Source organism: Copadichromis virginalis, linkage group LG5 (genome assembly GCF_057382275.1).
Source record: "Copadichromis virginalis isolate Kocher_CV1m ecotype Utaka linkage group LG5, C_Virginalis_male_GT1.1, whole genome shotgun sequence".
NCBI classification, from domain to species: Eukaryota; Metazoa; Chordata; class Actinopteri; order Cichliformes; family Cichlidae; genus Copadichromis; species Copadichromis virginalis.
Genome location: NC_140622.1, coordinates 37,038,329 through 37,051,941, shown reverse-complemented (window position 1 = coordinate 37,051,941; position 13,613 = coordinate 37,038,329). Strand labels below are relative to the sequence as shown.

The 13,613-nt window shown below is 37.4% G+C and overlaps 1 protein-coding gene across 1 annotated transcript in view; it reads right to left on the bottom strand.

Annotated features, from left to right (window-relative positions):
• Positions 1–3,329: 3,329 nt before the first annotated feature.
• LOC146710261 (A-type voltage-gated potassium channel KCND3-like) overlaps positions 3,330–13,613 on the bottom strand; it is a 105,304-nt gene continuing 95,020 nt past the window's right edge. Inside the window, exons 5-7 of the mRNA XM_085457624.1 lie at positions 10,951–11,046; positions 9,235–9,488; positions 3,330–7,524 (exon numbers count right to left, since the gene is read on the bottom strand). Of these exons, the coding sequence (XP_085313750.1) occupies positions 7,287–7,524; positions 9,235–9,488; positions 10,951–11,046 (588 nt within the window). The 3' untranslated portion in view covers positions 3,330–7,286. The remainder of the gene's footprint in view (positions 7,525–9,234; positions 9,489–10,950; positions 11,047–13,613) is intronic.

Sequence of the window (13,613 nt, the reverse complement as noted above, 5' to 3'; positions counted from 1 at the left end):
ATTATAAACAGCAGGCACAGGGATGATGTAATATCTGCCAGTTACTGTGAAAACCGGTAGAAATTTAAAGCTGTTGTTCTAAAACATGTAATAAAACCACATCGGCGCTCTGAGCTGACAGGTTATTTCTTTGGACCGCGGCACACAAAGGAGCTGATGAATGATGTGTTTGTGAGAAGATTCTGTAACTTGCACAACTTCGTAATAACAGTAACAACAGTGCTTGCATAATTTTGTTAGTATGTGGTAATTGTGATGTTTTTCTTATGGATGTAGAAGACATTTTTTTTTCACAGAATAACATTTTCTTTTTCTCTTTAAGTTGATTTTATCTGTAGAAAGATTTCATTTTTCATGTTCCCAATTACTACTTTAGTTTAATATCATAGTTTGCACAAAAATGGGAACTGTTAAAATGTGAATTATGTTTTATGAACACATCAGTGTCTTAATTAGCAAAAAAAGCATGGAAGATTTATCTAGTTTAATAAAAAGGACATCAAAATGATTACATTTTATACTACATATGATCTAAATGGGTCTAAATTAAGGGCTAATATGTACTGTGATAACCAACCATTTGGTAGTGCTGCATGGTCTACCAAATATTTTAGTGCACTGCCATCTAAAGGCTCGAATGGATAATTACAGGGCTTGCGGTAATCATGGTTAAAATTAATTAATCATGATCTGCAAACGATTTGGTCCAAATAGTTCCACAGCTCCGTTCTCAGTTCTCCAATCCAAGCATTAAAAGGTCACTTTTCCAAAACAGCTTGATGTCAGTGCAATTTGAAATGAAACATCAATTTTTATTTTTATGTCTTAATATTTTCAAACGTTTCTATAAACTGTGCCATAGACATCATCAGTCACTGGATTAAAATAAAATAATAACATGAGAATAAATTAAGTTCTCACAGGAGCAGGGTGGTGATCAGCATTTAACAGCAGTATAACACACTGCTTAGATATTCAAAATAATTCTGCTGACTATCTCTTTTTAGTCTTCCTCCTTCTTCCTCTCCCCCCTCTCCCTCTTTATTCTTTTGTCTTAGTCTCTGTGGAGTTACCAAAGAGTGAATGTACCAGTAAAACAGATTTTATAACCCAATTAAAGGCTGATATACATCACTTTATAACAATATTCTGATATGAATATGAGATACTGCTGGCCATTGAAATGCAACATCCCTCTGACTCACTGGAGCTGTACTGTACTGTTAAAGTAATACAATTAAAGTAATAAAATACATTAGTTCCTTGGCAAATAGCAGCATGGCACCAGACTACTGAATAAGAAAGCTAAAGTTATCTCATGGTCTCTATCTAGCATACATTAGCTAACTTTTTGGACACTATTTAAAGATCAGATGTACATCAGAAGACATTTTTCACATCACAGCAATTACCCTGCATTTTAAGATAAAATGTGTTTAAAATTAGCCCATGAAATTACATCTTCATCCTCTTTCAGCAGCAAAACAAGTCCTATTTAACAATTTATGTTTTAATTTATGTTTACATCATGACAGTGAGAAAACTAGACATTTAGACCTGATTTCCTTGTAACCTTTACCTTCTGCAATAGACAAGTTGAGAATATATATAAAATTAGAGACATCAGTCAGAAAATAATATCAAAATACACTATTATTGCTACCATAACTTAGTTATTTTTATGGGTGGTATGTTGAAATTTAGGGGTACCAGAAAATAGGGTCTAAACTCACAACAGTTGTACCTAGTGCAAAATCTTCCAAAACTAGTAATGCATAAAACTGAAGTGGCATTTACTTTAATATCTTCAAAGCGGATTTGTAAAGATGTGTTTGTTGGGTATGTTTGTGTTTACTTCAAGCAGTGTTAGTCATTGAGTTTGAGTCATGCAGTTCTTCCATGTGCTGATGTCAGTCACACAACCACTAATGGCAAATATTAAGCTTCAAATGGTTGTCAAGACCACACCTGTGGCTGAGAGTAAGCTGACATCAAAACACTCGTGCACACATGAAAGAGGTGTTTTAGAAAAATAACATGACTCAAACAGCATTTTAACGTAATATGATATGTAATTTATGCAGCGTTTAAATTCTGTTTTTCAAAGCATTCCTATCATGTCTGCTGCTTTAAGTGATGTGCTTACTTAACTGGGCTAGTTTTATCATTGAATAATACACCATCTGATTGCTACAAATTAAATTTTGTTTCATAATGAAGCACCTTCCCTGCTAAAATCACCACATGCTGAGTAACTGGCTGTTTTATAACAAATAAATCCTAAGAAGTGCATTAAAATAAACAAACTTGTCCTCAATTACTAAAAGATTTGTTAACATGAAAATTTTTCTGTATCTGCTAAAACTCTGCAAGATTAAAAGAACATTAAAACGTTGTTGTATTAAAATAAATGTGGTCGCATGATCTTAGATACAGCCTACAACCTTACCCATTAAATATATTGCATTAGTTTTGGTGATAAAATATTTAATGTGTGTTTGGTAATATGTTTAGTAAACACAGTGGCATCGATTCTACAAAGGCTGATTCATACTTTCATCTCGTGAGGCATTTACTAATGTGCAGACAGATTCATGTTTGTGGTTATGTAAAATATTGAAGGGTGTAACATTTTGGCAATGCTAATCCTGCTTTTGAGAATATGAAACGTACATGAACAAACATTCAGTGGTTTTTAAAGCTCTATTTTATAGTCACAAGAAGAAATGTGGTGTTTATTCACAACAAAATAAATGTAACTGACACAATAAAAGATTCTGCAGAATATTGGGTTGAATAGACTTAATGGATAAAAGTATCCGGGCACATGACGCTCTGTTTTCAGTCCTATAGCCATGCAGCTATGCAGTCTGCTTTCACAAACATTTATGACCGAACAGGCCATTCTCACTACATTTGAGTAATACCACACTAGATATTACATGATCAGCTGTGGTATTATTGCAAAGTGGAACCACAGCAAGTCAGCCATGAAGTAGCAGACCACATAAAGTTACAGACTTTACGTGGGGTCACTGTGCCAGTGCCGAAGTGAATAGTGTGCAAAAGTCTGTGTATGTATGATGCATACATGGGCTCTGCTTGAAGTCTGTGAAATACTATGTCAGTAATTCCACTTTTATAAAGCTCGACTTGAGTTGGAGATTTAAGTGTAAAATATAAGAGATGATGTGATTTATTTCTAAATTTAAACAAGACTGGGCTCATCTTGAAATTTCAATCTGTGTAAAATGAAACAATGAAACCAAAATGAAAATGCAGATTTCTATGCAAAGATACTGGTGACGGGAGCGAGAAGAAAGACAGCGTTTGACTGTTGTGGCAGAGTTTAATTTTCTGACACTTCATAGTTCTTATAACAAACAAACTGACAGAATACCGTACACACAGCAAACAGACAGAAAAAGCTCAGTTCAAAAAATAAAAAGAATAAGAAACAACACAAACAGCAATGCCAAGACTTTTAGAACAGACCTCAACGATGCCTTTGAAGTAAAGTCCATCAGATAATCACAACAAAAATCTTCATATATGAGTCACTCTGGTGTGAGAAAGGTGATTTCTCTTAATATACATTTTTAAAAAAGGTGAACGTGGTCTATGAAGCTGCAAAAAAGCCTTAATATGTAAATACTGTTTTAATGGTAACCAAAATCCAGCTTATGAACACCACGGCCGGGCAGATGCTCAATATTTCCAACAATAACGAGACAAAAAGTGTCTAAAGGGTTTGTTTTTGTAAAGCAGCATAAATAATACCACTACTTTGTTGTTCTTACAAAGGACAGAAAAGTGACCATTTTCACACAATACTTTCACCTCGTTGTTAAAACGTGACAAAATACAGAAATGCAACACAAAAAATACCAGTACAGCAAAAAAAGACCTCACTTGGTCCCTCAGGTTCCACGTTAACAAACAAAACCAAGAGAAAAATAAACACATTGTATAATTGATACAGATAACTATAGCACACTTGGCACAAACTATTCCAAACACGCATCTACCGACTTCAAATGTGCAACAGTGTGCAGCAAGTAGGTCTAGAAATGATAATCCAGTGAGGAGTAAGGCCAGAAATCAGTCCTACGGGGCTCAGCTCATTTTGATTTAATGTTAGAAAGTATCTCTGCTGCCATCCTGTGAGCATCTCTGAGACTGACCGAATTATTAGCTGCATATTCTTTAGAATGAGTTTGTTTTTGACCTTAAAAACAGCAGTTTGACAAAACTATGCCAACTCCAGGGTCACTCACATGTGCTGTTTATCCTGCTCAGAAGCTGGTATAATATTGGTTTAACTGGCTTTCAAGATAAACACATTTAATGTAAGAAAAAAAAAACATGTTTAAGGTGGAAATCACTGAAAACATTAAGTGGATTAAGTTATTTTATTTTTCTAAACATTTGAGAAGATATGAGTTGTGCTTAGTGTCTCATGAACAGCACACAAATATTTCAAGTCATCAGTGAAATCACATCTTTTCAGAGACATTTAGAGAAGACAGAGGGCTACAAATATGTCAAAAAGAAAGTAAAAAATAAAAAATCAACTAAAATTTTTAAGGTAAGACAGAATACCTGAAAAAACAAATAATTTTTTAGCTCTGGGTATTTTATCTACACTTAAAATATTTTCAAATATTCAGCGGATTTCGTTTTAGTTTTAGTTTTATAATGCCGAACCGAACACGAATACGTTACGTCCTGTAATTGTCCAGGTCGAGTGGTGCTCAACCTTCATGGCATTCAATACCCAAACATTCATGATGAACATGCACAGTATTATTTTCCATTTCAGTGTCCTGCTCAACCTTCAACGTGAGTGGCAGCAGCACAGTGGGCATAAAGCGTCAGTGTGCTATCAAATTCATACAAGCACTTAACCACAATTTATTTTTTAATATGAATTTTGTAGGTTGTTTGTCAGGATAAGCCCGGCAATATTCTCTGTTTCTGTTCCATAAGATGGCAACAATGTAACAATGAATTTAACCTAGCTCAGTAATTCTCAAAGTCTGGGCTGCAGCCCACTTGTACCCACAGTAGGTACTACAGGTGTTCTGTGAGAGGTATTTTATAATAAATAAAGTTTAACCTTATTTTTTAGTTACAAAAAATTAAGATTTTTTTATGATGGCTATTTAAATGTAAACATCCTATCAATTCATGCCATGTATGTGACCTAATTTGATCTGTAAAGTTTCCCCAATGTTGCCAATGGCAGGAAAAAAGGTGAAATGCAGTGATTTAAAACCGGCAAATCAAGAGACGATCAAAGTGAATCTGTGCAAACACAACGATTTCCAATCTTAAGTTGTGAAAAAAAAATTGAAAATAATTTTTGATATTTGAAATTAAATTGTGGTGTTATTAAGATCGGAAATTGCTACAGTGACACCAGGAAAGAGTGCTTGGAGAGCATGACACCAAAGATATTGTGAGAGTGTGCAGTTGATTTGGAATCTTGCTTCCTTCAAAATGGCTTTTTCAAAGATGGGGACCAGGTCTGCAACCCCATTTGCTGTCTTCAGTTTGCTGTCAGTTTGTGACAGAAGGGGCTCCAGTTGGCAAATTGTGAATCTGTTGCTGTCTGTTGCAAATCTGTTGCTATCTACATACACAGAAATTTACACTCAACAGAAATTTAAATGAACTACTTACATTCAGAGTCCAGTTACAACCTCATAGACTCAAAACAGAAATTTCTCCACAAATAGCGATGTGATGGTTGCTGCAAGACAGCGAAATGATATAGATGCAGCTTTGCTTTTATTTAGGAATACAAGCAGTTGGCAACAATTTGTGTTAAAATCAACTGCAAAGAGATGAGGCACAGATGAGTCCTGCACAGACTGACTCAGATTGATTGCTACTTGTTGGCAATCTGTCTACATTTATAAATTAGACGGCAATTATTTGCAAGCTTTAACCAGTCTGTCTGAGAGTGACTGGAGTCAGTTTGAGTCAGACTGTTTGGACACAGGCTGCCACGGAGCAGGTAACCTACAAAATCACCTTAGGATCAAAATTGGGCACCCAGTTAGTTTTTGAAACTACCTGCAATCGGTTGCTGAATGCAGCAGTTTTACTGTAGTGTGACTGAGCCATAAACGATACTTCATTCTGGGACACTGTCGATACAATCATGTTATTCAGTATCCTGGCCTTACTAACACTTGCTGTTGTACTGAAACCAAATGTTGTAGTATTTCCCCTCCCAAAATATGCAATGTTATATACCTTTTATTATTATCACTGTTTCACTGCATGGCTTGTTTCTTCTTTACATTAACATGTCAGAACCCTCATGTACATTGTCCTTCTGCTGTACAAACTACTGCAACACATATATTAATCTGCAGGAGAAAATTATTTAAAACAAGTTATTTTCCTGTGTTTTTGTAACACAAACAGTTAAGACTAGGATGAATGAATTTCAGCTAATCAAGTGGTTGGTTTTGGTCTTTTCATGGGATGTACTGTAACCTCATCCTTCAACATTAAATTACACATTTGCTTTATAGTAATTCTCCGGTCAGCTCAAGGCTGAGAACCACTGCTCTGTTTCAATGCAGTACGACGACCGTCAGCCTTCAGTCCACATTCAGTGGGATTTTTCAAATACAACTAAAATCACAGTTTGGTTTGAGGAATCAACATAATGTATCGATACAATTATCCAACGAAAACAAAGAAACGCTGTTTCCAGTCTGCAACAAATGAAATACACATTTCAGGGATGATATTAGCAGCATCAGGCATGGCGACTTTAAACTAAAACAGTTTATGTTTCTCAAAATACTATAGACAATCACATAACACAAACATGACCAATCAGATTCAACAGCTTTGTTCTTCAGTATTTAATCCAACAAATCTTCTTTTTCACTGTGAATTCACGTCAAATTTACTGTGAATTTGTGATGGTCAACAGGGTTTGTTGATGTTTCTGCCAGTTGCACAATATCATCAGTTATTTTCCAGCATCTCCACTGCTGTAGGAAACGTTTAGAAATGCAGCAGCTCTCATCGTATCTACAGTACATACACGACATGACACGAGCGTGATTCTCAGGTCACATATCTACAGTCCTCTACCTCAATAATGTCTCCATAACTGGTGAGTCCTCTGGAGTACACCTCTCTTCTCACTGACCCTGTATTAGGGAACACGGTACGTCCATGAATGTAGTGTTACCTGCTTCCTCCTCCTCTGCTTTTCTTCCCCCTGGTGGGGTGAGTTACATCTTTCAGCCACACAGTCACAGAGCCGAGACTTTGATGATGTTGACGCCAGCTGAGCTTGTTGTGGTCTGAATGCTCAAGGGTGGTGGGTGACTTGGAGGTTGGGGCGGCCTCCGCTGTGGGGGCCCGTGGAACCCGTCTCCATCAGGGGTTAAAGCAGGGGGTGTTGGGAGGCTGATGATGGCTGTGGTGATCTGGCCACTTTTGCAGTTGATCCTGCTGCTCTCGTCAGTTTTAAGGTTGAGGTTGGAGCGGCTGTTAAGTATAATTAAATGTGGTTAATGTCTAGTACAAACATTGCATATGTAATTACATATCATTTTTAAGCAAAACATGTTCTGTAATTTCTATAATGTTTTTGTAAATTTGGGCAGGAAATGAAGATTCTGGAGAAATTTATATACCAAAGTTTTATCAGTTAACTGCACTCACAGTCAGCTTTATTATTTATGCCTAAACAAATCTTTAAAACAACACTTTATGACTTTATGGACAGAAGTACTGGGCCACCTACACATTACACCTACAGGAGCTTTTATGACATCCCATTATAAATTCATAGGCATTAAAATGGAAATGGTCTCCCCTCTGCAGCAATAATGGCTTCTACTCTTCTGTGATGACTTTCTACAAGATTTTGAAGTGTGTCTGGGAATTCTTGCCAATTCAACCGGGAGAACATTTGTGAGGTCAGACACTGATGAGGGGTATGACTCACAATCTCCACTCTTGTTCATCCCAAAAGTGTTTAATGGGCTCTGTGTGGGTCACTCAAGGTCTTCAGCACTATCAGCTGATCATAATGTTATGGCCCATGCTTTGCGCACTGGGATACAGTCATGCTGGAAGAGAAAAGGGTCTTCCCCAAACTGATTTTTTCAACACTGAAGCATAGATCAGTCCAAACCAGACCAGACCAATCCTAAAAATAAACAACCCTATAAGGTAAAATTCGGTGGAGGAGGGGTCTGGCATTTGCCAAACCAAGACTAATCCGTCATTCTGCCTGGAACTCCACAGAACATATTTCCACTGCTCCAGAATCCAGGGGCAGTGGACTTTACACCATTCCAGCAGACGCTTGGCATTGTGCTCGCATGCTGCTCTCCAGACGTGAAAACTCATTCCACGAAGCTCTCGTCAGACAGTTTCTATGCTATCCCAGAGGAGGTTTGGAACTCTGCAGTTATTCAGTCAGCAGAGCATTGGTAAGTTTTAAGCCCTGTGTGCCTCAGCACTTTGTAACTTTACTTGATCTGACACTTAGTAGCTGAATTGCCGTGGGTCCTAAATGCTTCCACTTTGCAATTTGCATACCACTTACAGTTTATCGTTGAATATTAGAAAGGAAGATATTTCAGACAGACTTGTTGCAACAATGGTATCCTAGTACTGTACCGTGCTCAAATTAATTGAGCTCTTTAGAACGACACATTCTTTCACAAAGGTTTGTGAAGGCAGAAGTCTAAATGCTCGATTTTATACATCTGTAGCAATGGGACTGAAAACACCTGGAACCAGAGACCAAGAAGTGTGACCAAATACCTTTGTCCATATAGTGTATCTAGTGATGCATTTGAGAAGTAAAATATGAAACATGTGAGTCCTTAAAATACCTTTTATTTTGAGAGGAATTTGTGTAATAAAGCTGTACAAAACTAAAATGACATTTTTAAAAGTTAATGTACTCTGCTAGTTAAAAAGTATAACTACTTTCTCAAAGATATATTTTATTTAATTAGATTATTTAAATGCAGCTGGATTAATGTTGACAATTGCCTATTCAGATCCATCTATTAAATGTCTAGAGTCGAGTGAGGGACTTCAAAGTGTACCCCCAGAGATGTGTTTTGGAGTGAAAGATTAATGCTTGCACACATAAAACAGTTTCAATGGCCAAACACCAGGAGTTTGAAATTTTTGCCAAACCTCTGATGCTTGCCCCTGCATCTGTTTTTGTTTCACCTGGCGGTGTGGGACAGTGGGTCACCACACTGTATGTGGATGGCACTGAGCTCCTGCAGCGGGCCCTGGTGTGTTGAATGGGTGGTGGGCAGGCTGGTGTTAGGCAGAGGAACATTTCTCTTTCTCTTTCGACTACAACAGGTACGTGTGGAGCTGTCATGGCTGGATACAGAGGGACTGCGTGAGGGATAGGTCTGCAGAGCCGTTTCCAAACAGTTCTGCTCGTATATCTGCTCGTCCACAAACTCGTGAGCCTGGAGAGAAAAAGATGAATGAAAAAAAAACATGGGGATAGCAAAACAGGAGAGAGGAAAAACAGCAGTCTGTAAATAGGCTACACAACAGCGTTATAGGACTTGTTGCCCAGTTGTACTTCACTTATAATTTTACAAAAGGAACCACACCAAAACAAATACAATTTAAAGAAATTATAAAAAATAACCTTCATCTTATCATACAAAAATCATGCACCTGGCTGATTTCCTTTATTGGCTGCCTGGATAACACTGTCAGTGTTTAATACAGATCTTAGCCAACATCTTTTGCAACAGTAGCTTTAAAGACTTTACAGTGGATGCAGATTTGAGACAAACCTTTACATGACGATCTAAATCCTGTCCTGTCCTCAAACTGTAGTACGAACCAGTGTCTTCTGTGTCTTGTTGCACAGGTCTGCACAGGTTACCATAGCTAAACTTTAACACAAGTATACCACAGACCAGGTTTAAGTGAACTTAGGGGTAGTTATGTTTAACAGATACTGTGAATATTCCTTTAATATCATAATTTAAGTTCAAGAGTAGTTTCATCCTCATACAGAGACTAAAGGAATACATAAATGTCCAACATTATGATGTACAACTGTTAGCTTGAAGCCAGAAAGTTCTAATTCAAGCTCGACTGACTATCACAAGTATAAACTGACGTATTCTGTCTAATAGGGAACCTTAAATTTAATGTGATTCAGTACTGAAAGGAAACTCATTTAAATGTTGAATCTTTACTTCATTGTCATGCCTGAAAATCTGAACAACTGTGTACAAAAACTCAGTTTGAATAAATATAAAACAATATAGAAATGTGAAAAATAGTGACAACATCGCAAATCACAAGCGACAACACAGAGAAAATAATAAAAGAGAATATTCCTCTGTCCAAATACACACTGGTGTGCCGTCAGTGACGCCTCATCTGTGTGAACTGCATGACAAAACTGTGGTGGGCAGTTCAGAAACCAGGTTCACTGCAGTGTAGCAGATTTGGCATCGTAATATGCCAAATGTAGTTTATGGTGCAGGTGAGTTGTAAAACCCCGCAAGTTCCAGTTTTTACAGACCCACTCTAAACCCCACACCCACAAAGTCCCATAACAACTGTCAACCTGGCGTGCAAACATTATGACATTTTTTTTAAAAATTATTTATTTTACCAAGAATGTGTTTTTTGCTTCCAGCTGAACTCAAACCACAGATTTGAGAGCAAAGAACACCTTACTGTGACAATGACAGACATTTTTGGCAATGCCCTAAACACCTTTTTTCATCTGTTTTGGGGGAAGTTGGCAGCTACATGCAAAGTCAGTGTGAAGAGCAAGCTTCTGATAAGGTAACATTTGGAAAATCTAAAAAAGTTTCATCGCTAGCTTCATTAATGTTAGCCAAGTTTTCAGCCATAGCTACACAGTGGACATGTATATTTATAACAGAGTGCACTTACTGTTGTTTTCTCCAGACAGTGCAGTAGGTGGTGGTGTTGGCTCTCTAACAGAGAGATGGACTTCTGGGTCAGCTTCTGCTCATCCTCTTCTGTACCCTGATTGTACACACACACACACACACACACACACACACGCACGCACGCACGCACGCACGCACACAGTAGGTATTAGTAGGTATTATGAAATTATTCAGGAAGTTGCCCTTGGACATAAATCTCTAGACATAAAGACCCAGATGCTGAGATTGCTCTTTGATATTTACTCAATACTTAATACTTTGAAAATGAACTTTTAGTAATGAAGTAGTAATAAAAAGCCGGAGGTTCTGCTTCATGGCATTCAGTTTCATCTGAACTCTTTTTGTTCATGTTTGATGAGTTTCTCCTCATTTCAGTTATGAACAGGTAGACAACAGCTCCTGCCAATTGCTTTCAAATAATTTACTTGTTACATAGTGAACCACATTCCTGTTTGGAGTGAATTGATCCCTTATCTTTAGGTCTGCTTAGCAAGTGGTTTGTCCACTTTCTCCAATTTGTAATTTATTTCCTATTTTGTAGTTTTTTGTTTTTTTAAAAAAAATCCACAAACAGCCTACTGTTTTTCTTTGATTTGTTTCCTTGTCTAAGCAAGCAGCAAAATAACTTCCAATTTCAGTTTATTGAGCAAACAACATGCAAATTATAAAACCGTGCTACTGCGAATCCTCTAACTTAATTGTCTAAGTAGGTACTGCTGAGTGTTATTTGATGCTGGAGGCAGCTAAACAGTTATTGATGTCAGAAGCTTCAGAAAGAAGAGAAATCGCAGAGTTTGAGGAAGGGAAAAAAACCCCACAGAAGCAGAAACTTATGGAACCCTTTGTTGGTATTTTTCCTGACAGGCTTAGTTTGAAATTCAGCCTTTAATATTCCTTTGTCTCAAAGTAACTGCAATTACCAAATAACATGAAAACTGAAAATGGTTAATTCTCTCCCCACACTGTTCATTGTTACTCAGAGGATTGGGGTAGGAGGCAAACCAGCCCATGGACTCTCATTTGGATTCCAGGAACATGAACAACACCGTCACGTGGGCACGTTTTCCGATCGCTGGATTTGTGCATTTATCCTCTGGCAGAGGACCTATACACACATAATATAGATACAGAGCGAGATTCAATGGTCTTTCATGTAAATAAAGAAGCTGACTTTGTGCAGTCAGTAAAAGGAAGCTGATCACGATAACCGTGCTGCTAATGAATGATTGGACAATAACTAAATGTGTTTTTTCCCAATGTATTTGTAATAAAAAACTCCCCCTGAAGCAGTGGTTCCTGTATTTTGTTATATTTTATTTTCAAACTCCATTGCATTTAGTATATTTAGTAAACAACTAAACAAATACAAGTAAACTGCAGTAAATTACAGGTAGCAATGAAATAAACTACTAACTGTTTTACGTCCACATCTACACGGGTATTTTTGAAAACGCAGCTGTTTCTACGCGTTTGGGCCTTTCGTCCACACATAAATGGTGTTTCGAATCACCGAAAACTGCGATTTTTTTAAAAACTCAGGCTACGCCCACGTGTACACGGGTATTTTTGAAAACGCAGATTTTTCTATGTGTTTGCACCTTTCGTCCACACTTTGGGAACCTCTGCCCTTAAGTATTCAGTGTTATTCATGTGATGTCCAAAACTACAACAGTAATAATGAGATGTGTATAATTATGTGAACATATCTTTTTGAGGGACTGAGTAAATGAAATAATCCAAAAATTAATTGTCTTGATTAAAGATGTATTCAGGGATGCAGGACTCTTTTTATAGGTTATTTTATTTAATATTAAATGATGTATCAATTAATTTTGTTACTTTGTAGCAACTCAATTTATTTATTTCAGATTCAAGAAGGTCTTCTACCATCTGGGCATTTTTCAATATCCTCAAAATGGATGTATGACCCAAATGTCAAGTTCCTGGAGATGTCATTAGAGGGCTGTGATTTGTCAGTCTGGCTATCCAACTAATGTTGTAACTGCACTATTCAATCACATATTACCATAAATAGGTGTTCAAATCAGTTAGAGAATGACATTAATGCACTTTATCCAATGTTAAGTTACTTCTGTATTCTGGAGCTGGCCTGGCCATTGCCTCAATGGAAGTGTGAAGGGTAATATCAGTTAGTTTGGCATTTAGCTGTGAGTCAGGTCCAGGATGCTGTGAGTTCAGGATATATAGAGTGCTATGTGCTGTGGCCTCAGTCACACAGGCCTAGACCAGCTGGTCACCATCTGGCAATCACTGGTCATGAGGATTAAATGTGTATTCCTTGAATATGCCTCACCTTTGTCACAAGGTGAAATAAGTCACAAAGAGGTTTACACTGAACACCTGCAAACACTTGCCAACTGCTCTCTCCAAGCGGTAGTGAAAACAGAGAGTTGTACCTCAAAGTAAAAGGCATAACTTGACTTTGAAGGCAAATTTTCTCCATTTTTGGTAATAGTTAGGTTATAATTGCAGACAAGATTTTCTATACAGAACACAACAGCAGTTGTCTCAAGGCACTTTAACCCCAACAATCAGACGACCACCTATGAGCAAGCACTTGGTGACAGCGGGAAGGAAAAACTCCCACTCCCAAAACTACCATAACTGTGGCAGCCATGGCAA